Source organism: Rutilus rutilus, assembly GCF_951802725.1.
Source record: "Rutilus rutilus genome assembly, chromosome: 15".
NCBI classification, from domain to species: domain Eukaryota; kingdom Metazoa; phylum Chordata; class Actinopteri; order Cypriniformes; family Leuciscidae; genus Rutilus; species Rutilus rutilus.
In genome coordinates, this window is record NC_140220.1 from 20,522,284 (window position 1) to 20,546,955 (window position 24,672).

Genomic DNA, 24,672 nt, shown 5'->3' on the forward strand with positions numbered 1-24,672 from the left:
CTTCCCATTTGCATTTACAACATTTCTAAAAACATTTATCTTCTCAGTAAGATAAGGTATAAAAGTGTATTTGAATTACATTATCAGTTAACTGTAAAGTTGTTTTTCCAAGCATAGTAAATGATTGCATAAGTGTTTTTAAATTCAGATTTTATTAAATGTTTACATTGTTCATAGATTAAAAATGAACCTGAATCAGCGTTAACATACATAATGCAGCATTTACTTCCACAATATGAAAACAGATGACAAAAATAATGAGTTTAATTACTCAGATTTGCATCAGTAACATTTAGGCATCAGTTAAATAGTTACATTTAGACAGTCTTCAGCAGCCCTACTTTTTGTACATTTTCATGTTAAATATTTTGCAACATTGCTGGTGTGAAACAGTCCTTATATCCCTTCATAAAATAGAATTATGTATGTGAACTTGCGCTTTGGTCCTATATTTATTATGAATTTATTCTCTTGATGCTTCAGCTATTACCATGCAGTGCATATTTGCATTTGCATATTTGCAAGTCAAGTAAAAAGGCAAAACCTCAAGTAGTTTGAATGCTTATGCAACTGCCAACAGTACAGTTATAGTTATGCTATGATGTGAATAAACAATTGGTACAGATGGCAGAGCCAATGGCAGTGGGTCAGTTCAGTGTTCTGTATAGTATTCATAAGGCGTCTTTTTTTTCAGTCGGTCACTTTTCTCAACACTGTAAAAAAACAGCAGCTCCATTACTGCTATCCTGAGGAATACAGTCTCAATCACTAAGTGGTCAACAGCACCTCCAACATGGAGGATTCCTGTACAGTTCAAATTAAGGTGCAGTCGCATTTACGTTTAGGAGAAATTCCATGGACGAAATAATCATTCCAGTAGTAATCAACGCGATTGGGAATTTAGCTTGAAGAGCCCATGACTTGAAAATTCCCCCACGTGGATTTTGCATCAGATTCACGATTTTGCATCAGATGCAAAATTTACTCCGTTAACCGATATAAAGCTGCTTGTTTTAGAAGTGACTACTAAGCAGTGTTTCATGCATTGACAATGAATGATAGATCAACTTTGCCCGCACAATTTCGCTGATATTTCGTTAACGTGACTGCGACGTCACCCACTTCTTTCGGAATAGTTCGCTCAAAAATCAAACGTTCTGTAATAATTTACTCATATTCATGCCATTCTAAACCCTGTATGACTTAATTAAAGTTGATCAAATAAGGCGTGTCAAACTCCCAAAATTACACACAAAAAAATATCATAAAAAGTAGGCTACTTGATTTTTGTACTAAATTGCCAGTTTTCTGAAGCCTAAAGATAGTTTTTTTCTGTGATGAACGAATTGCAATTTAAGTTGATAATCTTGACATCAACTGAATGATTCAGTAATGAACTAAATGACTCAATGATCTGATCATTCCGGTTGTTATTTCTGACTAATATACACAAAGTGTCTTTTTTGAAGCTTGACAAGTTCCAATTGAATAATTGAAATTGCATGGAAGAGAATTAACATTTTTTAAATGTACTCCTTTTGTGGGGTTTGGAGTGACATGAAGGAATAAATTAGGATTGAATATTCAATTTAGTGTGAATAAATCCGTTAATATTTACTCATACTAAATCCTACTAAAGCCAGTGGTGTCTAAACTCCTGCAGAGTTTACCTCCAACTTGCCTCAACACACCTGTCTGGAAGTTTCTAGAATGCCTACTAAGACCTTGATAAGCTGGTTCAGGTGTGTTTAATTGCAGTTGGAGCTAAACTTTGCAGGACAGTGGCCCTCCAGGAGCATGATTGGACACCCCTGTACTGTACAGATGACCAAAAACCACATTTCACTGCTTCCCCCTATGGATTAAGGAGCGTGTGCCACTGGCAGACTTGCTGTCCCTCTGACTCTTTCATCTGGGTCCAGTGCTCCTCTTGTTCTTCTGTGGTGCTGTTGAGGCCCAGAGCGACCCAACCCACCCGCTCTCTCCTCTTCATGCTGCTCCGCCTACTGTACACCGACACCTGCAGGGTGACCTCAGATAACTGGAATAGTGCCACCTGGAAGACAAATGTCTCTTTGTAGCTTGGGTTGGGCTGGCCATGGCAGACTGAGGTCTTACATTTGGACATCTCTTTCCCTTTGGAGTCCACCATTGTAAGCTTCACATAAGTGTCTGATGGAATGGGAAGGGAAACAGTGAGTTAGCACCACCTGGTGGTGATGTTGATCTCATGCAACAAGTCAAACACATGGGCTATTTTCAGAAAAAAAATACTAGCTAACTATTTACTAAATACTGTGCAGTATACTGCATACTATTTTAAAGTGAAACAGTTGGCATTATAACATGATGAATATTACAGTAGTATGCTATATTATCACATGACTTTTTTATCACCCATTTTATTTTCATGCTATGCACAATATATATACAGCAGAAATAGAAAAGGTATGATGATAGTATGCTACTCATAACATGGAGATATTGGGTGAATCATAATTTGCGTACAAACTATATATTATGTCAGATTATAGCAAATGCCAAATCTTAGCACATTGGCAAAATTAGTTCCCGCCTCCAGTCAATTACACCAGCTCGGACTACCTGATCTACTCGCTCAACTGTAGTAAACGCTACACAATGGCAAGTGAAAATAATTGGTTTAATTCAGCCATATATGTTTGAACCAGAAAATGATTCAGAAGAAGAAGAGGAACAAATTTATCTACAAGTTAATGTATCAGAATGCTAATGCGTTTTTTGTATCGCTCTCTACAACACCAGATACATTACGTAATTGATTTGATGCCTTGGCTTGACTACGTTATTAAACAGCTAATAATGTGATGCTAATGTTATACAAACCATGTTCCCGTTTACCATCTCAGAGTCAGACAGCTGCTTTCTAAAAACCAGCATCCTTAGAAACGCTTTGAACAACTTAGAAAGGGATTAGCTACATGTTTGTGACGGTAGGAAACAGGCGTGTCAAGCTTTTTTGAGACTGTTTTTGGTACACTGCAGTTTTAAGGAGAAAATACTCAGCAAAGGTGTTTACTGATGAATTTCCACATGGTCTTGTTTTAAAGCACATTAAAAACACCACATAGACATACAGGGGTTGGACAATGAAATTGAAACAACTGGCCAATATAGTGTTGTAGGTTTCAAAAGCTCAAAAGAGGACAAATTGTTGGTGCGGGTCTCACTGGCTCATCTGTGACCAGGACAGCAGGTCTTTGTAGTGTATCGAGCGCCACAGTATGCAGGGTAATGTCAGCATACATCCATGAAGGAAGAACCACATCCACCAACAGTAACTGTGGACGCAAGAGGAAGCTATCTGAAAGGGATGTCTAGGTACTACCCTTGATTGAATCCAAAAACATAAAACCACATCTGTCCAAATCACTGCAGAATTAAATGAGCACCTCAACTCTTCTGTTTCCACCAAAACTGTTCATTGGGAGCTCCACAGGGTCAATATTCATGGTTGGGCTGCAATAGCCAAGCCTTTGGTCACTCGTGCCATGGCCAAAAGTCGAGTTTCATTGGTGCCAACAGTGTAAATCTTGGGCTGTGGACAATGTGAAACATGTATTGTTCTCTGATGAGTCCACCTTCACTGTCTTTTCCACATCCAAGAGAGTTACGGTGTGGAGAAGTCCCAAAGAGGCTTAACACCCGGACTGTTTCTGCCCAGAGTGAAGCACAGGGGTGGATCAGTGATGGTTTGGGCTGCAATATCATGGCATTCCCTTCTGTCACTGCCAAGGACTACCGAACCATTCTGGAGGACCATGTGCACCTAATGGTTCAAACATTGTACCCTGAAGGGGGTGCCGTGTATCAGCATGATAATGCACCAATATACACAGCAAGACAGGTGACGGAGTGGTTTGATGAATGTGAAAGTGAAGTTGAACAACTCCCATGGCATGCACAGTCACCACATCAAATTTTTTTTCAGCCACTTTGGGGTATTTTGGAGGAGTGTGTCAGAAAACGGTTTACTCAACCAGCATCACATAGTGACCTGGCCACTTTTCTGGAAGAGGAATCTTCAAAATCAAAATCCCTCTGGCCATTGTGTAGGACATGTATCTGTCATTCCCAAGACGAATTGATGCTGTTTGCCTTCAAAAGGAGGCCCTATATCATACTAATAAATCACTGTAGTCTAAAACCAGGCGTTTCAGTTTCATTGTCCAACCCCTGTATAAACAACATTAAAAACTTTACGTTCAACTCTGTTAAACGTGTTTAAATGTCTGAATATTAAATCATTACGCATTTTTTTGGGTAATGAAGTTAGCAAGATGATTACTTTGACATCACCGTTGCATTACAGTTAGTACCAGTAGAATTTATATATAAATGATGATTCACCAATGGGTGAATTATAAATATTCCTCATGCCTTTATCAAGTGATATCACTGAAATAGGTGTCCTGAGAAATTACACTTTAGTTGTTTCTATAAATCTCACAAATGTCTTTCTCTTTTGAGTAAAGTAGAATCTGAGTGTGAGCTGCAGGTGCTGGCTAATTAGATAACTGAAAAACCTAGAGAAAGCTAACCGTTAACATTCCCATTCTCCACGGCAATTGCTTGGGATCTCGCAGAAGTATGCAAGTAGAAATTTGCCATCTTTACTCATGGGCACTCAGTTCTATAGCCTGATTGTTTTGAGCCAATCAACTGAGCCATAAATGCCATGTGACCAATTATTCTAGAGCTAGAGCCACAGGAAGGCATAGGCTGCATCCAAAATCGCATACTTCTCTTCTATATAGTAGGCAAAAAACAGTATGTGACAATAGAAGTATGTCCGAATTCACAGTACTCATAAAAGAGTAGGCAAAAAGTATCTGGCTCAAATTGTAAAAGGATGGTTTGGAGGGAGTATGGAAATAAATGTTGTGATGTACTTTCCATCAAGAGGTGCATACATTTTTGGTCAAGATCTTGTATTGACAATGCAAGAGTCCAGCTCTCTGTAAAGTCTCCTCTAGCACATCCTAAAGACTTTCAATTTTCAGAGTTTTTCCTTTGAGTTTTCCGCGTACAGACCCATTCACACGGATCCAAGAAAACGACTAAAAAATTGAGGCAGTTGAGCACAGCAGGTAAAGACGGAGAATCTGTTAAATGGGTGGTTTTTACATTTTGACATGGCAATAAACTTACCTCTCATGATATACAGTTGCCCACTAATGAAGTGTTTTACACAACAAAACAGGCCAACTAAAGGACAGGACACAGAAAAAGGAATATGATAGAAAATACAGTGACAGATAAAAAGAGAGCAGTTCAATTTACAAGCAGAACAGAAAAAGGAAAAAACATTAAGACTGCACATGCATGAAACAGGTTTGCTTTTAAAAGGATTATGCAGGTGTATTTCTTACTTGGCAGTTTATCCGTGGCAGAGTTTTTAAAATGGTTGCCCTTAATAACCTCGGCGGACAGTCTCCCTGTGGTGGAGTTGTAGAGGAGACCCAGCAGAAGCTCCGGAGTGGAGGATTCTCCAGTTGAGCGGTGCGACAGAGCTCCTGCACTCCGAGAGACGCTCACCACTGATCCACAGCCCTGAAGAACAGTGACATTACAGGATTACCATTATAAAATGGATTGTTATGACTCTGAAACCTGATTGGCTACGGATAATGTATCCTGCATGCACACAAACACTGCTTACAGGAACTGAGGTGCCAGGCTCCAGAGTGACAGGAAGAGCGAGCTTGCCCTGCATATTGAGTTTGGTTAAGTAGAACACCTTCTCCCCTAGGACCTTCTCCTTTTTCATGCGCCGCACACTGTAGAGACGAAACCGGACTGCATAGTCCCCCAAGGCCTCCTGCTCCACACACGAGAACCGAAATGTTTCTGTGAAGACGGGACAGGGTCCCTTCTGCACTCCTGTTTTGGCTCTCTGCTTTTTGGTGGGTAGTAAAACCAGGTGGACCTGCCAGGAAATGTTTCCAGTGCTCTTAAGTGTTGGAATATCTGTGGCAGCGGTCACTGTCACCGCAAGCCGTTGTTCACCAGGGTTGTATTCGAAGGCCACATCCAGTGTGCCATATTTCCCCAATGCCTCTGGTTCATATGTTTCTGGAAGGGGTGGGATTAAGCTATCCTGTCAGAGAAAGGGAAAGACGGGTCATGTTTGATGGGGGAAATGGATGTGCATGTAAAAAAATTAACAGCTCAAAATTTTTGAGGGTACCTGTGTTGGTGACACGGCAAGTTACTGTATATAATTTTGTTCATGATCATTTTTCCACTCTCCTGCTTACTCTTAGAAATAATTTGCCCACTTGTTGCTTTTTTGTAAACATTTTGTTTACATCTATGTAAACAATATGTTTATAAATCATTGTGACTGCATATCAACAATCCACACTGTAATGTGCTACTGAAACTGTTATGATTGGGCATAAATGATCAGAAATCTTGTTAAGAATGAAGGTTAGAATGGTGGCAAATGCTACACACATCCATGAAAAGTAAAAAGCTAAATTACCTTTCCATTTTACTCTTACAATATTAAATTGATCACGGACCGTTTCTAAACACTGAATAGTCAGTGTTATACAATAGGCATTAACATACGAAATGCGCCCGGAGACGACAGAAAAACACACGGAGAGCAGCAGTTTTAGTTTCTGCTCTGACAGCCACAAGATCACGACAAACGCTGTGAGTGTGTGTTAGAAATCAGGAATGGTAAGAGAACATTGGGCTTGGTACGTTTTTCGTCTTCCAACCAAACACGATCTTTAGCCGAAAAAATGTAAGTTCAGTCTGGCTACCGTGTTTCCCATAATGTTTACGCATTAGCTCAGTAGGTGCAGAGTCTTTTGTGGCTGTTGGCTTTTGTGGCATTGGACCACATGAGCGTTTACAATACGAAAGAAATCCGGCCAAATGCGTTTTCGACTACCTCTGGAAGTGGTCGAAAGTGGACAAGCTCAAAACGTTTTAGACCCCGTTTACACCTGTATTTAGCGTCGTCAACTTGTGATACGATCGACCAAAACGCATCCTAATGTACCACCAGCTGTAAACGGGGCATTAGTTTCAATAAATGCTCTTTTTGGACTGGAAGTAAGTTTTGAGTTCTGAGAGTAACAGTACAGAATACTATGAAACTTTATCTCCAAAAATCAATCAAGCAGTCTGATCTTTGGAGTAGCCTGAAGTAGCCTGGCTTTACGTACAAGAGGTCTATATCTACATTCAGGCTTTCAGTGTCTCCAATCACAAGCAAACTCAAAGGCAAACTTACCAGATGTGGCCAGAATGAACCAAACCTGCCACAGCCAGAGAATCCATGAACTGTTGTCCTTGCTCCTCATAATTAAAACCATCAGTGATATGACTCATTCATGTGACAATGAAGTGATATTTTAATAAACAGCTGAAAATGTTACTGTTACATTGGTCTCTAAAAGAGAGGACACTAGTGAATGGGAATTCAAACAGACGGAAATGTAAAAAAAAAAAAAACATGGAGAAATGGATGACAGGGGCCAGTTGTATAAACATCGCCATTATGTTAAGACTGTGTCTTAAGAACTAGGACGACACTAGCAGTTAGTTAGGGGTAATCAGTCTTACTTTAAAGTTTCAAAGTAGACCAATCTACATTTTTATGTACCTGACTTGATGGTTATGAACAGTCTTGATGACTACCTTGTAAGAATAGTCTTAGCAGTTTATGCAACCGGCCCCAGGTGTCTTAGTTTATCAGTTTGGCATTGCATAAGCATTATCGTGGATGAACACAATATTACTCAAAGAAAAGAAAATGGATTAAAAAAACTAATCTCATGTCAAAAAACAAGGGATTGGTGAAAAAAGTAAAAAAAAACAAAAAAACATGCAAATATTTGTCACAACATACACTGAAGTGAACAGCTCTCTTGGAGACATAACAACACTGTGTGAGGATTTTGATAGTTTCATTGGTGAATAAGAGCATCGGAGGGTGGGGCCAGGATTCTCATAGAAGAACACATCGGAAACGACGGGACGAGGGGCTCACCTCCGGGCCCAAAACGGCTGTGCTGTCACTGGGTGCATCCTCCTCATAGCCCTTATTCAGGTAACTCTCTGTGTCCTCAGGGTCTTCACTGCCCTCACTTCCACTGCCCTCTGCCGAATCACTGCGGCCCCTTGAGCCACACTTGAAATCGTCTTTGTCCAGGTATGGTGGAGGCTGGAGTTCATTCAGGGAACTTGAACCTTTTTTCCTTTTAACTGGTTAGTGAGACAGAAAAGCAAAAATGATTACATCCTGATTGCAGCATAATTAAGATTATTTCATCATTCAGACAGTGTACAATATTTACCCTGCTCAGCTGAGGCTTCACTGCTGCAATCCTCATTTTCAGCATCCCTGTTTTTCCACCCACTTCTATGCTGGTGAGAGTCTTTGTGTTTTTTTGGTGTTTCGTCCTCACTCTCAGATGATCCTTTATCTGGACAACCCCCGTCTAAGAAAGAACAGAGAACTTGATTTACAGTCAAAATACCCTAATGTAAACTTTTTACACATCAGTGGTATGCAAAAGGTGAGAGTCATTGTTAATTTCTCACCCTCTTGTAATTTATAACCCATACCCATGTTACAAACAAAACTATTGACACCAAACACAAAAGTAATGATTGTTTCCAAACAGGTTTCCCTCCTACTCCACACCCCAAGTACACTTCCATTGTTTGAGGAAACAGGTAGTCCTGCCACAAAACTGACACAACTTTTTAAGATAGAAGTTGACAATCAATAAATGGCTCATTTAAAGTCATCGTCAAACTGGGATATGCAAGTATTTTACAGTGAACACATTACACTCTTCACCTATAAAAAGGAAAACATCAGTAAAGGGAGGGCCATCACTAATATTCACCAGGCCTGGAACATAATTTTCATGGGTGCGTCTCAATCAGCTCCCTAGTTCAGTAGTCAGGGCACTGATCAGGGAGTCGGCCATTATAAGGGCTATCTCAATCGCAAAATCCTTCCAGTGCACTGGAAACGTTTGCCCCCTAAAAAAAATCCCATAATGTACTGCAAAAATCAAGGAGCATCGATGCTCACTATGCTCCCTTACCGGAAACTAGGTCACATTACTGAAGCGTGAAGCATAAAAATGTTCTACAACGTTGCACGTTTATGTTGTCTGTAATCATGTCGCTGGAAATTGAGTAATAACTGTCCCAATGTGTGGTGAACCAGGGTCCTTATCAGTGCCCGGATTCATATACACAATATAATAATAATAAATAATAATTCGTTACATTTATACAGCGTTTTTCTGGGTACTCAAAGTGCTTTACATGGAAGGGGGGGATCTCCTCAACCACCACCAATGTGCAGCATCCACCTGGATGATGCGACAGCAGCCATATTGCGCCAGAACCCCCACCATACACCAGCTTACTGGTGGAGAGGAGACAGTGATGAAGCCAATCAGTATATGGGGATGATTAGGAGGCCATGATGGACAGAGGCCAAGGGGAAAATTTGGCCAGGCTGCCAGGGATTTTTAATGACCTCGGTTTAACATCTCATCCGAAGGACGGATATACTGATTCACGACCTCGGGAGCTGATTGAGACGCACCATATGAGCTCAGTTCCAAGCCTGCATCAACACACATATTTGTAGTTATCAAGTATCCATAAAGATCTTAATTTGCTGTTTCACGTGTATTTGATTAATGCCCGGTACATATTGTACGGTTTTGGGCTGTCCCAGATGGAAGATTACCAATCGTGGCGATTTCTGTGGTTTTGGCTCCTACGTCGTACAGTGAGAGAGATTCAAAGCCGGCCGTTGTCACGGTCTTGCGACCAAAGATAGCCTGCAATAATTTTCTGACAGTGTCAGAAATTTAGCATGATTTAGCATCTTAACATCTACTGACTAGCCATTAAAAATGCAACATGAAATGCCGTATTGATCAAAGCGCTAAAACTTAAAACTACTTACCTCAAGCTCCTTTTCCTTAGCCATGACCACGTCCCTATTCTCATCTTTTGCTTCCTCCTCTTTTTTCAGCGCACATAAAAAACGCAATTGCCAAAGTGCGATTCATCTTGCTCTTTTTGTTTACCACTAGCGCATGCTGATGACGTTTTATTCTTCTATACTAACTTGCGTCATAGCCTATGGGCCCTATTTTAACGATCTAAGCGCAAGGTCTAAAGCGCACGCGCAAGTGCACTTAGGGCGTGTCCGAATCCACTTTTGCTAGTTTAACGACAGGAAAAATGGTCTGCGCACCCGGCGCATGGTCTAAAAGGGTTGTCCCTATTCTCTTAATGAGTAATGGGTGTGTTTTGGGCGTAATGTGCAATAAACCAATCAGAGTCTCATCTCCCATTCCCGCGAGTTGCTCTCGCGCCATGGCGGATTGCTATTTACATGGCGGAATTTGCAAGTGGAAAGACGCTTCTCTAGCGAGGAAACGGATCTGCTAATGCGCAAGGTTAAAGCACACAAGCAGACCATCTACGGGACAAGCCGGATTCCACCTTATGTACACATTAATAATATTTTACATGATAATACTTTTATTTTTAATATTTGGCATGTTTGTGTGCTGCTGCGCGTGAGTAATACGCTTTGTGTGCCCTGAGTGTGTAATAAGCAGAGTGTACGTGCGTTGTGCACCCGCCTATAGGCGCATATTAATAATGCGCCCTTTATATAAAAACTTTGACTTTAGACCATGTTTCAGTTGGTCAATGGCGCATTCTATTTCAGTTGCCTCAAAATAGCAACGCACCAACCATGCGCCTGAACACACCTCATTTTCAAACCAGCAGTCCATAGGCACACAAATGGGCGCAAATGCATTTGCTATTTAAAGGAACACTCCACCGTTTTTTAAAATAGGGCTTATTCATCTTCTTTCCAACATTTAGATAGGTGGGCAAATGCATTTTTGTCTCAGTGCATGCATTGTTTTAGTTTGACAGGGTCGGTGCGAGCTTATCTTAGCTTAATGAATGGAATCCTTTGTTGCCAGCTAGCATGTCCTGAGTAAAAGTGATAAAAAAAAAACGTAAAAAAAAACGAATTACTTCTTGTGGCCTGCGTATTCACAACGAGTACAAATAGCGATGCAGATTAACACTAGGCGATTTCCTAGGCAGATATTGACTTGGGACTATATTAGGGTGAAGCACAGGCGAAGCACTGGTACTTGAGCGCAGAGATATCACGCAACACATGAAATCCCACGACTTCTGTCAACATACCGGCGTGAATAGTAGCTGGCTATTTTTCCTACAGTACATGAATGGCGATGAACATGGCTGATTTTGTGAGAGACGAAGAGGGTGACTTCTCAGACAGACCATACCTCTATGAACCAGAGTTTTCAGAATATGAGCTGCGTGCTTTGGAAATAGAACGACAGGAGGAGGAGGTTGCGATCGCTCAACAGGTGGGGTGGGGTGGGGTGGGGTGGTGCAATGGATAAGACACATGCCTTTGGTGTGAGAGACCCGGGTTCGAATCCACTGTGAGACACCAATGTGTCCCTGAGCAAGACACTTAACCCCCAGTTGCTCCAGAGGCGTGCGACCTCTGACATATATAGCAATTGTAAGTCGCTTTGGATAAAAGCGTCAGCTAAATGAATAAATGTAAATGTAAATGTAAATGTCAACAGCCTGAGGACGTGAGGATGAGAGCCAACACGAACTGGTGGTGTGAATGTGGGGGAATATGCCAATCTATGCCGACTGAAATAGAGTGTCTGTGCTGTGGCGAGTGGGACAAGTTACTGCCATCGATGACCAGGCTCAACGCGTCAGATCAAGATGAGCGTGTCCGCAGTTGTGTCACAGCTACCGAGGATTTCACGGCGTTGATCCATCCTGCAGTAGTATAGATCGACCCATATTATACCTGTATTCACAAGTTGTGGGATTTCATGTGTTGCGTGATATCTCTGCGCCCAAGTAGCAGTGCTTCACCTGCGCTTCCCCCTAATATATTCCCAAGTCAATATCTGCCTAGGAAATCGCCTAGTGTTAATCTGCATCGCTATTTGTACTCGTTGTGAATACGCAGGCCACAAGAATTAGGTATTGTTGTTGTTGTTTTTTATCACTTTTACTCAGGACATGCTAGCTGGCAACAAAGGATTCCATTCATTAAGCTAAGCTAAGCTAAGCTCGCACCGACCCTGTCAAACTAAAACAATCCATGCACTGAGACAAAAATGCATTTGCCCACCTATCTAAATGTAGGAAAGAAGGTGAATAAGCCCTATTTAAAAAAACGGTGGAGTGTTCCTTTAAACAACGTGGCGCAGGAGGTGAAAATGATAACTGCATCGGGCTGAAACAAGCAAAAAACTCTTGCGTCACGCCTGGCGCCGCATTGCGCCGGATGTATGATAGGGCCCATCTATTCAATATGTGTCATCATCGTAGTCTACATACATGTCATACCCAAGTTTATTAGATCCATGACGTACAGTGTGATTTGTAATGCTCTTATAGGGTTGCCGAAATCGCAGTCTGTAGCAGGCATAAGATTGGAGGTCAAATTTTCAGGAAGGTAGATCTCCAGGTACACGATTGAACACCCGTGGACTAGGCCAGTGGTTTTCAATCCTGGTCCTGGAGACCCAAAGCTCTGCACATTTTGTCTCCCTAATCAAACACACCTGAACCAACTCATTAGATGATTAGTAGAGACTCCACGACCCGAAATGAATAGCTGCGTCTGAAATCGCATATTTCTTGAGTAGGTGCTTATTTTGAAAACATGTAATCCGGACATACTACATTCACCATGCTGTCATTTTCATGTGACCTTCCAGCATCAGTTGCGCCACTTCACTGCCATTGACAAATCCTCTCACGGGATAGTAAAGTGTCCATCGTAGGCGCACTTCAGAATCTCACCGCAAGTAGTAGGTCATCCGGGTTCTTTTTGCCTACTCTTTTTGAGTACTGTGAATTCGGACAAACTTCTTTTGTCACATACTGTTTTTCGCCTAGTATAAGGATGTATGCGATTTCAGATGCAGCCAGTGTGTTAGAAAAGGGTGGCATCCAAAATGTGTACTGTTGGGAGGACTCTGGGACCAGGGTTTGGGACCACTGCAATAGTCCCTACTTGGCCACCCTGGCCACGAGACAATTTTCCAGGTTGTCCTCCCCTTGTGACAGCCCAGGGCTGTGTTTCTCAAAAGCATTGTGTCAAAAGTTAATTGCAGAGACCATTGGTGCCAATGGTTCAACAATCTACTTTAGCATACAATGCTTTTGAGAAACACAGCCCTCATCAGGAGTAAAACAGAAAATATTATGAAGAGAAAAGTTTTAAAACCTATAAAGCACTATCCATTTGTATGTGTCAATCAAGGGGTGCAATGAGAAACCAAAGAGAACCAGTGATACAAAACCAGAAGAGCACAGCAGCACAGCAAGTCCAGCATACAGTCTCACCTCTACCCTCTTTGTCCTTCTTTGCCTTTGATTTTGACTTTGAGCTCTTTGACTTTGATTCCTGAGTGCCCTCCTCCTGTTCTTCATCACTATAGACTTGTCCTTTCTTCTTTTGTTTTGATGTTTTACCTTCTTCACATGATGCTTTGTCTTCATCTTCATCTTCTTCATTTTCATCTTTTCGTCTGCCTTTAGATTGTGTCGTTTTCTCACATCTTTCAGAACAATCATCTTCCTCAACACTATTGTGCTCTCCATTCTTTTCATACTTTGATGCTGATGTAACAGGATCAGCAGACATTTCCTGAGAGTCCTGTTCTTCCAGACTATCATATGGGTGCATCCCATTAGCATTTTCATTGTGGTTGTCGCCTTCATTTTTGTGTTTGCCGGACAAGGAGTTACTTTCATCCTGAGAGGCAGACTCTACCTTTTGTGATGCTTGGGCACTGTTCCCTGTCTGGTTGTCTGTGCTCTGAGATGAACTTTGTGGCTGGTTTGGGTCCCTCCTTTTACGATACCATCCTTTAGCAGGGGTGTGACACCACTCCCACTCATCATCCTCAGCTTTTCTTGCTTCCTCTTGTCTTTTTTTCTCTCTCTGGATTTCCTCTTCATCTATTTCAATAGTCCACATAGAGTTCTTTTTTGATTTTCGGCTCTTTCGACCTTCTCCATCAATGTCTGCAGCATTAGCTTCTGTCTCCTGCCGCTTCAGCTTGCTTTTTCTCATGTCCTTTTGGACTTCGTCAGTAGACCCTTCAGCCTCCTTTTCATCCTCTTCAGTTTGTACTTTATTGATGATTGTATTGACCTGCTCCGTTAGTTGGTCACTGACAGTGTAGGTGACGTCACTCACTGCAGAGGACAAATCGTCCACAGCAGTCGAGACAGTGTTTGAGACAGAGTCCAGAAGGGAACTGACGGAAGGGAGACTCTGTTGGAAGTTCTTGAAAAATGCCATTGCTTTGTGCCTTTGGTATGTGTCTGCTAACTGACCGCAAATTCTGTTGAAGAGTCAGCTTGAACATTAATCTTCAGTTTCATCAATAACATTTTGTTTGTAAGTATCTCATATTTAAGGAAAAAGGATATACAGGACATACAGGTGTTTTAAAACCTAGTGAGCTAACTTGATATAGGCTGCCTATAAGGGCAACCTGCTCACAGATCTATTTGCTTTCGATACGTTTGAAAATTAGAAATAATTTTAATTTTAAATAATTTTAAATGGACTTTGATGGCTAGAAATGCTAGAAAGACTGCTCATTTAACCCTCAGATTGTGTTAGAGTAATTTTGACCCGGAGAGGATTTTCTTTTCCCCGAAAATGCTAGTTAACGTTATCGCATTAGACTAAAACTTACTAACTTTGCTTGCCCAGTGAATAACTACTTCCCCCCAAAAATGTGAGAATTTTTTTTTAATTTGTTGTGCCCACCCTTCCCCCACATTGGTGTTCACAATTACTTATAAATTACTTATAATTACTTATCATTACTCTATATGATCACCAATTATTAGATGTAATTTTTCTGTCAACTTGTTTTCCTTCAACTAGCACAGGTTTTGTATTTCTTTTTGGACCTGACCAAAATGTTGGCAATATTGAATACAACTTTTAAACATTCTGTACAATTTATCACACTACTGTGCTTTAATGTTTAACCAGGAAGTTTGTTTTGAAATGCTTTATCTTGTACAAAAATGCACAAAGTCACACTTGTGGTGTTCCAAAAATGACCAGCCTGCAAAAAAATTGCTTATAAATCTCTCATTGAAATATTATGACCAAATATTGGATTCAATCTTTTTGTCAACTTATTTTCTTTCAATTACCACAGGTTTTGAATTTATCTTTTTAAGTATATTTAATTATACCCAGGCCTTCAGATATGATACACAGCCATATATATAACTGAATTGTGAACACACTGACAACTCTCCAAATATTTACCTTGCAAATCCTTGTTAAAACCCTCAAAATGTGGCAAATCACTGCTTGGGCTCTCCACTGACAGCTTGCTGCTGAGGTAAAGAAAAAACAGAGCGATCACGGCCATGAAGAAAGCAATGGAGGACAGGACACCTAGCAGTTCAGGAGATACTAAAGGAGAAAAGAGAAACAGAGAAAGAGAAAGCATAGGGTTGGAGGACAAAAGCTGAGAAAGTAAAGGTCAAGAGCTGAGAACTTGATCTACCCAGATAACAGATAAGCAATGTAGATGGTGATGGATGCTACTGTGATGACAGGGCAACAAACCTTGGTATAATTTTCTTAAAGGAAAAGTTACATTCTCAATGTCAATATGGAACAAATCACACTGCCATTGCTCGATTACCATTATTTGTATTAACATGGACAGATGACAAGACATAAGCATTTTAGAGATGTTTACTAAACTTTCAGACAAGTAAACATGCTAAAAATTGCATAAGATCACTGAGAGCAAGTTTTTAACAACCATTAAACCTGTACAACTGCAACTCACTTATAAGTCATACACAAGTCACTCTTTACAAGTGCAAAGTATAGACCAAAAATAAAATAAAAAATTGTGGGGACCAAAAGTTATGAACACAAATAAAGATGCTTCTATTTTGCAAGATAAGAATATTTGAATCTAAACCTTTAGTGAACCTCCTATTTAGAGTAGAAACACGAGAGTAAAGCACAGACTTTCTCTGCTTCTTCAACAGACCATGAAATACATTAGTCGCAGTTTATTTAAACCTAACAGTGCATTACGATCAGCAAAACTGTAAAAGCACTCAACACTCCAGCAAATATTACCACCGTTTGCAGGTAGCAGGAGTCCATCAATGTGTCTTAAATCCAATTATCCCGCTGTTCAGACAGTTTGTGGACAACAATACCTTTATATATCCTCTTCCAATGCTCCTTATTCCTCATAGACCAGTTAAGCCATGATATTTAAAAGGTTGTGCCTTCTATCCCTTACAGTGAGTGAATCTATAGCTCCTGTCTTCAATCTATCTCTCCCAGTGCTGAATAATTCACTAGTCTAAGGTAATCGGATGCCCCTTGACACTTTGTGCACACAATACTATTGGACCTTCCATTGGAACCTACCCTACATTAAAAGAAACTGGAACTGGATTGACAGGGATATAAGTGGCAAAACACATGTCCTTATGCTAATTGAACCATAGATAGACAGAAATATAATTTGAAACACCACCAAGTTTAGATTGTAAAGCAGTGTTTGCAGTGAATAGCATTTAGAATAGCACTGAATAGCATTTTATACTGTACATGTCAAGAACAAATATCTTTGTACATGTACTTAACAGTATACTTCTCAGATCTGTGAGTTACCCCATTTGTGACAATGCAACCAAATGCAATTTTGCTAATCCAAATGAACTAAAATCCCATAAGGCAAAGCCTCAATGCTCAATATTTGACATTTCACCCTTAATCTTTCACTGCTGCCAACTCTTATGTAACAAAATCTTCCTCTTTGCTATGTGGCAGTTATAGACAGAGATAAAGACATGATTATTTAAATATCAGGGACTAAGTAGTAGAAATTGTGTTGTTTACACATAGGTCTTCCGGCTCGTAACATAATCCTTCGCCATGAATTAATAATGACGCTTGTTTTTGTTCACCAAACTTGATAGGTCATTCATAATTGATAGAAGTATGGGACAAGGGAGGTGAAGGGGCACAAACTATTTACTTATATTTGATCTAAAAGTATAAAGCATTACAGGCAAAGCAAGTCAGGCACAATTGGTGCATGTTATCATGGAACAGGAAGATGCTCTCACCTCGTCTAGCGCAGATGAGTTCATGAACACCACAGCTCCGCCCTCCACCTGAGGACAGGATACACCTCTTTTAAGATAGCACTTGTGATCACGAAAAAGCCTATTGACTCTTTGACGTCATAGCTATATATTTGTCACTGACTTTACAATTCATATTCTAGATGCACACTGCAGTGACACCGTTCAAAATAAGTATATGTTGCCGTGACATTTTGATTAATGAAGATGCATATCTCACTTACACACACACACACACACACACACACACACACACACACACACGCACGCACGCGCCCACACACACACACACACACACACACACACACACACTCTCTCTCTCTCTATCTCTCTTGAAGGAGCATCATTTTGTACACAGTGTGCTGTACTACACCTTTCTGGCTCAAGCTATTCCATTTTCTTTCCATTATTGTCACATACTATTCTTAAAGCAATAATTCACCCAAATATGAATCACTGAATCAAAAAGGTTTTTTTCTGATCATTTAATCACCTCATGTTGTTCTAAACTTGTTGACTTTGTATGACTTTGTTATTTCTTTGAAAACACAACAGTAAAATTTTTGAAGAATGCCATTGTCTGTCTTTTCAATGCAATGAAAATGAACGGTGACTGAACGTTGTAGGCCTACCACACCGTATAAAGTGGTAATGTGCAATTGATATAAACAGCTATATTTACTTGATTAAAAATTTTTTTGTTGGTATTTTTTCTTCCAGTGCAGATTCGAGAAGTTTAAGTAATTAAACATTTAAATTAAAAATGTAAAAAGACTAATTTTGTGTTCCTTCGAAGAAATAGTCAGACAGGACAAACATGAGTGGCAGTGACCGGATATTTTTAAAGGCAATTTTGCCTTACTGCTAGTTTCTTTACTTCATAATCTCAGGCATTTCCACTTCTAATTTTCAAGCCCATATGCAAGTTATTTGGTGTCTTGAGATTTTTTTAAATTTGTTTTATTTTAACTGACCATGTAGGCTAAGTTATTGCCCCCCCCCCCCCCCCCCCCCCATCTAGGTACCATCTAGGCTGGCTAAGTTAATTGTTGTTGTTTTTTTCCATGTCAATGTCATGTTACATGTCAATATCATGTTATCTTTCAGCAGTATATATCAGTAGCCAACCCTATTATTAGGCTACCACAGTGCATTTTGTAAAATAAAGCTATTATATTATTAAATACCTTCAGGTATTTTATTTTATTTTTTACACATTTTTCTTGTTTACTAATATGTTAAAACTCACAGAAGAGTACAATGTATCAGTAAGTAAGCCATCTTGTAGCATTACTAATCTAACTTTACGTGGCCACCTGGCTGGTCAAAGACATGAACTACACAACAGATGGAGACCTCGCTCACATGCTGTTATAAACACTGTCGTTTTATAACGCGACGACATCACAACGAAAAAACAAACAGACTCAAAATTAAGCACACTATAAATGAAGACTTTAACCACTTCATTAAAAACACGTTATTGTGTTCTACCCTTTAGCTGTCATTTCAGAAGCGCTTACGTTACTCCATATGGCTGTCCGCAATGGTGCAGTAGCACTAGCTATGGCCACGTCAAAATAGATTTAAACTTACACTTAAAAATAAATCGCTTACGTTTAACATTCCTATAAACGTCTCGCGCAAAGTACGTTCAGACTGACCCTGTTACATGTTGTTAGCCATAAAGATCACGGTGTACTCTAGCCACGCTGGTCAGTGATGATACTCACCCTCAAACGCCATGATGCTGTGAATGGGACGTGATGAGGGGTGGTTAGATGTGAGAGGAGGAGAGGAGAGAATCAGTGTAGTGGGACAGTGATGCATGCTGCAGCACGCATGACACATACACTGTAAAAAGTCCCAACGTGCAATTGCAATCATAAAAAGCTATGTAAACGTGATTTTAACCCTTAAAATGGCTATCCCGAATTTCATCAAGGTTGGGATTCATAAGCTACAGGTATGAGAGGTCGTTCAGGATATGTACGCTATTACAGCGGTGAATGTGTCATGTTGGCTCAAGAAATGTAGGCTATGCATGGTTTAAGGCAATAAAAAGTCTTAAAAAGTCTTATTTTTTACTTATGAAAGGTCTTAAATTTTCGATGGCAATTTGACTTAGACATATCTAAATGTTTTCCAAATGAAAACTATCTAATTTAATAGCGTACTTTTATTTATTTATTATTCTTTCTTTGTGGATTTGATTGTTCACGTGACATTTCGCATCACATTCGCGGCAGCATTAATGCTTGGTTTGTTCATTTATACAACAGTTTGTTCAAGTATAGGCTACATTAGTTTCCTTGAGTAGGCTACGCAATGGTTTCCTCAAGTACATATTGGTTTGTTCAAGTATATATTTGTTTGTTCTACTAAATATTCGTTTAGATATATTTTTTTCTTTTCCAAGTATACATTCACATTGTTTTGTTCAAGTATATTGGTTTCTTAAAGGGATAGTTCGGCCAAAAATTATATTTAGCCCATGATTTACTCACCCTCAAGCCGTTCGAGATGTATATGTCAATTTTTTTTCTGGTAAATTGCCAGTTATTTTCGTTTATAAAGTTTTAAATATGTATATTTTGACGTCAAAACTGCACGGATTACCCTCAGAAGGCCTTCGTTTATCCCTCTGGAGCCGGATGGATTACTTTTGTGAAGGATGCATGCACATTTTGGGACTTGAAGGAGGTGGACCCCATAGCTTCACATTATAACCACTGAAAGATCTAAGACATTTTCTAAAATAACTGAAAATGTGTTCGTCTGAAAAAAGATTGACATATACATCTCGAACGGCTTGAGGGTGAGTAAATCATGGGCTAAATATCATTTTTGGCCGAACTATCCCTTTAAGTAGGCTATTGGTGTCTTCAGGTATTGGTTTGATCAGTAAACACGGGTTTGTTCAAGTATATTGTTTTGTTTTTTTTTCAAAAATTGGTTAAAAAAAATGTGTGATCAAGTATAGATTGATTTGTTTATTTTATACAATGTAGATGTAAAACTTGCCTAAATGCCATGCACAGATAGGTGAACACTTTATGTGATAGTTACAGTCATGATTCGTTATTGTCATGATAGGTTGCAGGAAGACACACAACGATGAAGAATCAGATTCAAAGCAGCCTTTAATGGTATCCACAGGTAACTTAACACAAAGGCAGTCAAGGAAACACAACCGTAGTGTTAACGAGACCGGACAATTCACAAATGAAACACAAGGCCTTAAATACAAGGAACAAACAAAGGGCTAATTAGGACACTGAACAGAATGACTAATCAAATGAGTAACCATAGAAACTAATAACGAACTCAGGCAGGAAGGAAAACAGCAATGACATAAACCAAACTCAAACAGAGCATAACTGTGACAGTATGCCCCCTCCCGGTGTTAAAGGAGTGAGGAGATATGGCGGGGATTTCCTTGATGAGGCCATGGGGATGACTGATGGTGACTGAGCCGATGGTGGTGGAGCCCTAAGCGCAGACGGAGAGCCGATGGTGGTGGAGCCCTAGGTGCAGACGGAGAGCCGATGGTGGTGGAGCCCTAGGTGCAGACGGAGAGCCGATGGTGGTGGATCCTTAGGTGCAGATGGACAGCCAATGGAACCGGGCGACTCCGAAGGCTTCGGAGTCCGTGACGGAGCTGCATCGACAACCCCCCGAGGTGGAACCGGGGTACCGGAGGGCTGAGGCGGAACTGGAGTGACTGGGGGCCAGGGCAGAGCTATAGGAGTGGAGAGCCAAAGTACAGCGGACGTAGTGTAAGAGGTCCGGTGGTCTGAGGGAGCCCAGTGAAGCCGTAGGGCCAATGGTTCCTGGTGGAGCCGAGGGAGGGAGGAGCGAATGTAGAGGAGTCAGGGCAACAGGCTGAAGTGGAGTGACGGAATCAGTGGCTGGAGGCGAAGCCAGGGGATCCACTCTCCTAGTGGTAGCTGGCTCACAGAAGGCCTGAGGTGTATCCACGTCGCCCAGGGGAAGCTGAGGAGGAGCAGAATGGCTGATGGGAGGCAGAGGAGAGGAATTAGGTGATTCCAGAAGTGGAGGCGGGAGAGGGAGGCAAGGCGGGACCCACGAAGATGAAGGAAGGCATTCAAAGTCGAAGAGACAATCCTCTTCCCAGACCCATTATCCAGAAACCCATGACTCACCCTCGGTGGCAGGAGTGTGGGCGAGTCTTCAATTCTTCCTCTCGAACTTCAGTCTATCTAGCTATACTGCGAAATGAAATCTTTTATTTAAACATGCAAGAATAGAATGTCGCTGACTGACAGTGATTTCTGGTGCACTCATGGCCGGGATGCAAAGAACATATCTTGCCAGGTTGCTCAGGGCAGGAAACTGGGAACTGTGTGAATGCCACCACTGCAGAAAGTTTTGTTCACTTCAAGTTCAAGCGTGGATACTGTCACAGTCACCAGCTCAGTCTCCCTTAGCACTACACTTCCCATCATCCTCCCTGGCTCACACCTGATCACACTCCTCTTTCACCCGCACCTGCAAACCATCACCCTCATTATCACACCCTATATCTTCAGTCACTTTTTCTCTCCATCATTGTCTGGCTTCATCAATGATCACGTCGATGCTGCATAGCCATACCGATTACATAAGATATAATCACCTATGATCGCCACGCCTGTATCCTGTAATCCGTCCGTCCGTCCGTCCGTCCGTCCGTCCGTCACCCGTCCTCGATATCCTGCTCACCAGCCATCCTATCTCGTCTCCACCTGCACAGAAACCATACTTCAGTCTTCAAGCCAGCTAAGTCACCATCTACAATCTCCAGTCAGCATTCCACTCACCATCGCCTGGTTGCCGCTTTCATCTCCACCCTCTGCTTTCAATAAACACGTTTCATAATATTCACCTGTCTGTTCCCTTCTGTGTTGTGACAGAAAACCAGACTGTTGTCAAAGGATGTCGGGAGTGGCCGGGCTATTGTCAGACCTCCCGCTCCCGTCCAAAGTACACCAGAATTACAGACTGCTACCGTCTTTCATTGGGAAATTTAATCCCAAGGAATTGGAAAGAGAGCCACGGGAATGCAGACCTCTAAATCCAATACTTAAATGATTTCACTACACTGAAGAAGATTTTGCTTTGCATTCTCTTTGTAGAAGACAACAGAATCAAACATGGGTAATTTTAACCCCTTTTATGTATTAATGTAGATTTTCTGGTTAGTGCATTCTAGGGTAAACATTGTCATACATTTTTCAAGCCTGAAAACACAATTTTAAAATGAGCTGATATTTACAGGTTTCCATGACTGAGGGAACCCTGTGACCACACCTGTGTCTTTGAGATACATTATTCATTTAATAATGTTCTGTCTTCTTTTGCCTTTTTACATCAGATTTAAGAAGACTTTTTAATGTAAGATTCACTACACTTTCTGGGAGAAAATGTGCAGTATAAATGGACATGCTCTGAAGTCTCTACATGATCACAACATTGTACTGCATGCTTTCCTGTTTTGAATGAGTGATTTCAACCAATGCAAAGACAAGTTATAATTGTAAGTTCCTTTATGTTTTTAAGCCTAACATTTTTTATGCATTTTGGCTGTACATTTACACGACAAGAGCGTTTTGGATGCCTGAAAATGCAAACTTTTGAAAACAGTTTTCAAAATGCAAGTTTTTGAAAACAATACCATTATCGTCTGTGTGAATTACAACAACACGAATTTTTGAAAACAGTGACTTCATGTGCATGCGTATTACATGTTCAGTCTACATGTTCATGTCTTCAGTTTATGTGCTAGTGTTTCTTTACATTACAAAAGCCCCTTTCACACAGCGCGATGATCCCGGCAAATTGCCGGGAAATTGCCAGAACGCCTTCTGTGTGAACGCAAACACGACACGGGATTGATGCCGGCATCGATGCCGGGTTGGGGACCTTAACATTGCCGTGTTCAGTCCCGGAACGCACGCTGTGTGAACAAAAGCCGTAATAATGACACGGTCGTAGTGATGACGCTGAAGCCGGGATCGTATGCCAGCTGTGAAACGGTACGTAAATGCGCAAGTTTATGATCAGAAATCATAGCAAAAAATGCACAAGTATGGTTTCTCAAGAGAGAAATTGCAGCTCATAAGCAAACTTAAGACGCTGCTGAGACATTACATGTCACGTCTGTCACGTGTCTTTACGGGATTTTTACGGGTTGTGTGTGAACCAACCTGATTCACAACTCAACAACTCTGATTCCGGAAAATCACTGGCAGTGTGAATGAACCAAAATCAAACGAACCCGGGTCAAATCCCGTGTCACTTTATCCGTGTATTTTCCGGAATCTCTGTGTGAAAGGGGCTATAGTGACATTGCCACCTACTGGCCTGGCAGCAGAATGCAGATTTTATTTTATTGTATTATTTTCACTGTGATCATTTTGACAATGTTGTTTTCTGTAGAAAAACTTTTCCGTTTTAGTACATGGTTTTCGTGTAAACGTACCCTCAATCTGAGTAAAGATTATGATGGCACATGGATTTAAAAAAATAAATAATGATATGCATCATGGATAAATCATTTTTAATACTGAAACATTCCATAAAAAAGGTCCATTGTAATTTCATGGTGACTTTAAGCACTACAATTATTAAATTGTATCGTCAGTTACATACGGAACAGACATTTAGCAGTTTTTTTAAGTGTTTAAAATATTGAAAATCAATGTGTAAAAGTTATGAACAAAAAAACTTTATTTGCAGTTCTACCACACTTATGTAGTGTGTCCCAACAGGTAATCAAAAGTTCCACACACACACACTTGTGGTCTTTCAGCACAATTGAACTCTTAGGCAAAATACAGGAAATATGTCATTGTAAGTAGACGAGTGGTCAAGTGCAAAGACCACAAGTTTTTTTTTTTTTTTTTTTTTTCTCGCAGAATGCTATAAGAAGAACCATTTTTGGTTCCCCAGAGAACCTTTCAGTGAAAGGTTTTTAAAAGAACCATTTTTTTTTTCTTAAAGTGAAGACCATTTAAATCATCTAAAGAATCATAAAGAACCTTTTGTAGAATATAAGTTCCATTGATATTAAAGGTTCTTCATGGAACAATATGCCAATAAAGAACCTTTATTTTTAAGAGTGATTGTAACATTCAACAAAAATGTGTGGTCAAAGTTTAAAACACATTTTTATATTATATTATATTATATTATATTATATTATATTATATTATATTATATTATATTATATGCCCAAACAGTAGGCTATCACAGGCTATCACAGCTATCACATACTGACACACAGTAGGCTATCACAGAAAAATGAAGCTGACCTATATATTTAAAATATTTTTTACAAAGGAGTTAAAACTGTGGCATGATCTTGGATGA

The 24,672-nt window shown here is 40.4% G+C and overlaps 1 protein-coding gene across 3 annotated transcripts; it reads right to left on the bottom strand.

Annotated features, from left to right (window-relative positions):
- Positions 1 to 139: 139 nt before the first annotated feature.
- On the bottom strand, positions 140 to 19,065 carry syt14b (synaptotagmin XIVb). 3 transcript variants are annotated; one of them, XM_084431803.1, is made up of 10 exons: positions 19,032 to 19,051; positions 17,281 to 17,328; positions 15,440 to 15,507; positions 13,483 to 14,489; positions 8,358 to 8,501; positions 8,051 to 8,265; positions 5,702 to 6,139; positions 5,412 to 5,592; positions 5,191 to 5,247; positions 140 to 2,172 (listed from the first exon to the last, which is right to left on the bottom strand). In XM_084431803.1, exons 4-10 carry the CDS (start codon positions 14,444 to 14,446, stop codon positions 1,856 to 1,858), a joined length of 2,316 nt encoding a protein of 771 aa, XP_084287929.1. In that variant the 5' UTR covers positions 14,447 to 14,489; positions 15,440 to 15,507; positions 17,281 to 17,328; positions 19,032 to 19,051; the 3' UTR covers positions 140 to 1,855. The 3 variants fall into 3 exon arrangements, with proteins under 3 accessions (XP_084287929.1, XP_084287931.1, XP_084287930.1); XM_084431805.1 differs by lacking the exon at positions 13,483 to 14,489 and having other exon boundaries at positions 15,440 to 15,589; positions 19,032 to 19,065; XM_084431804.1 differs by lacking the exon at positions 5,191 to 5,247 and having other exon boundaries at positions 19,032 to 19,052.
- Between the last annotated feature and the right edge of the window lie 5,607 nt (positions 19,066 to 24,672).

Bases quoted from the DNA above. Each gene is read 5' to 3' on its own strand.
- syt14b (XM_084431803.1), bottom strand. From the start codon at position 14,446: ATGGCATTTTTCAAGAACTTCCAACAGAGTCTCCCTTCCGTCAGTTCC. The intron at 5,248-5,411 runs GTAAGAAATACA...CCTGTCCTTTAG, and splicing joins TGCCACGGATAAACTGCCAA to TTGGCCTGTTTTGTTGTGTA. The intron at 2,173-5,190 runs GTAAGTTTATTG...CCATTCCATCAG, and splicing joins GCAACTGTATATCATGAGAG to ACACTTATGTGAAGCTTACA.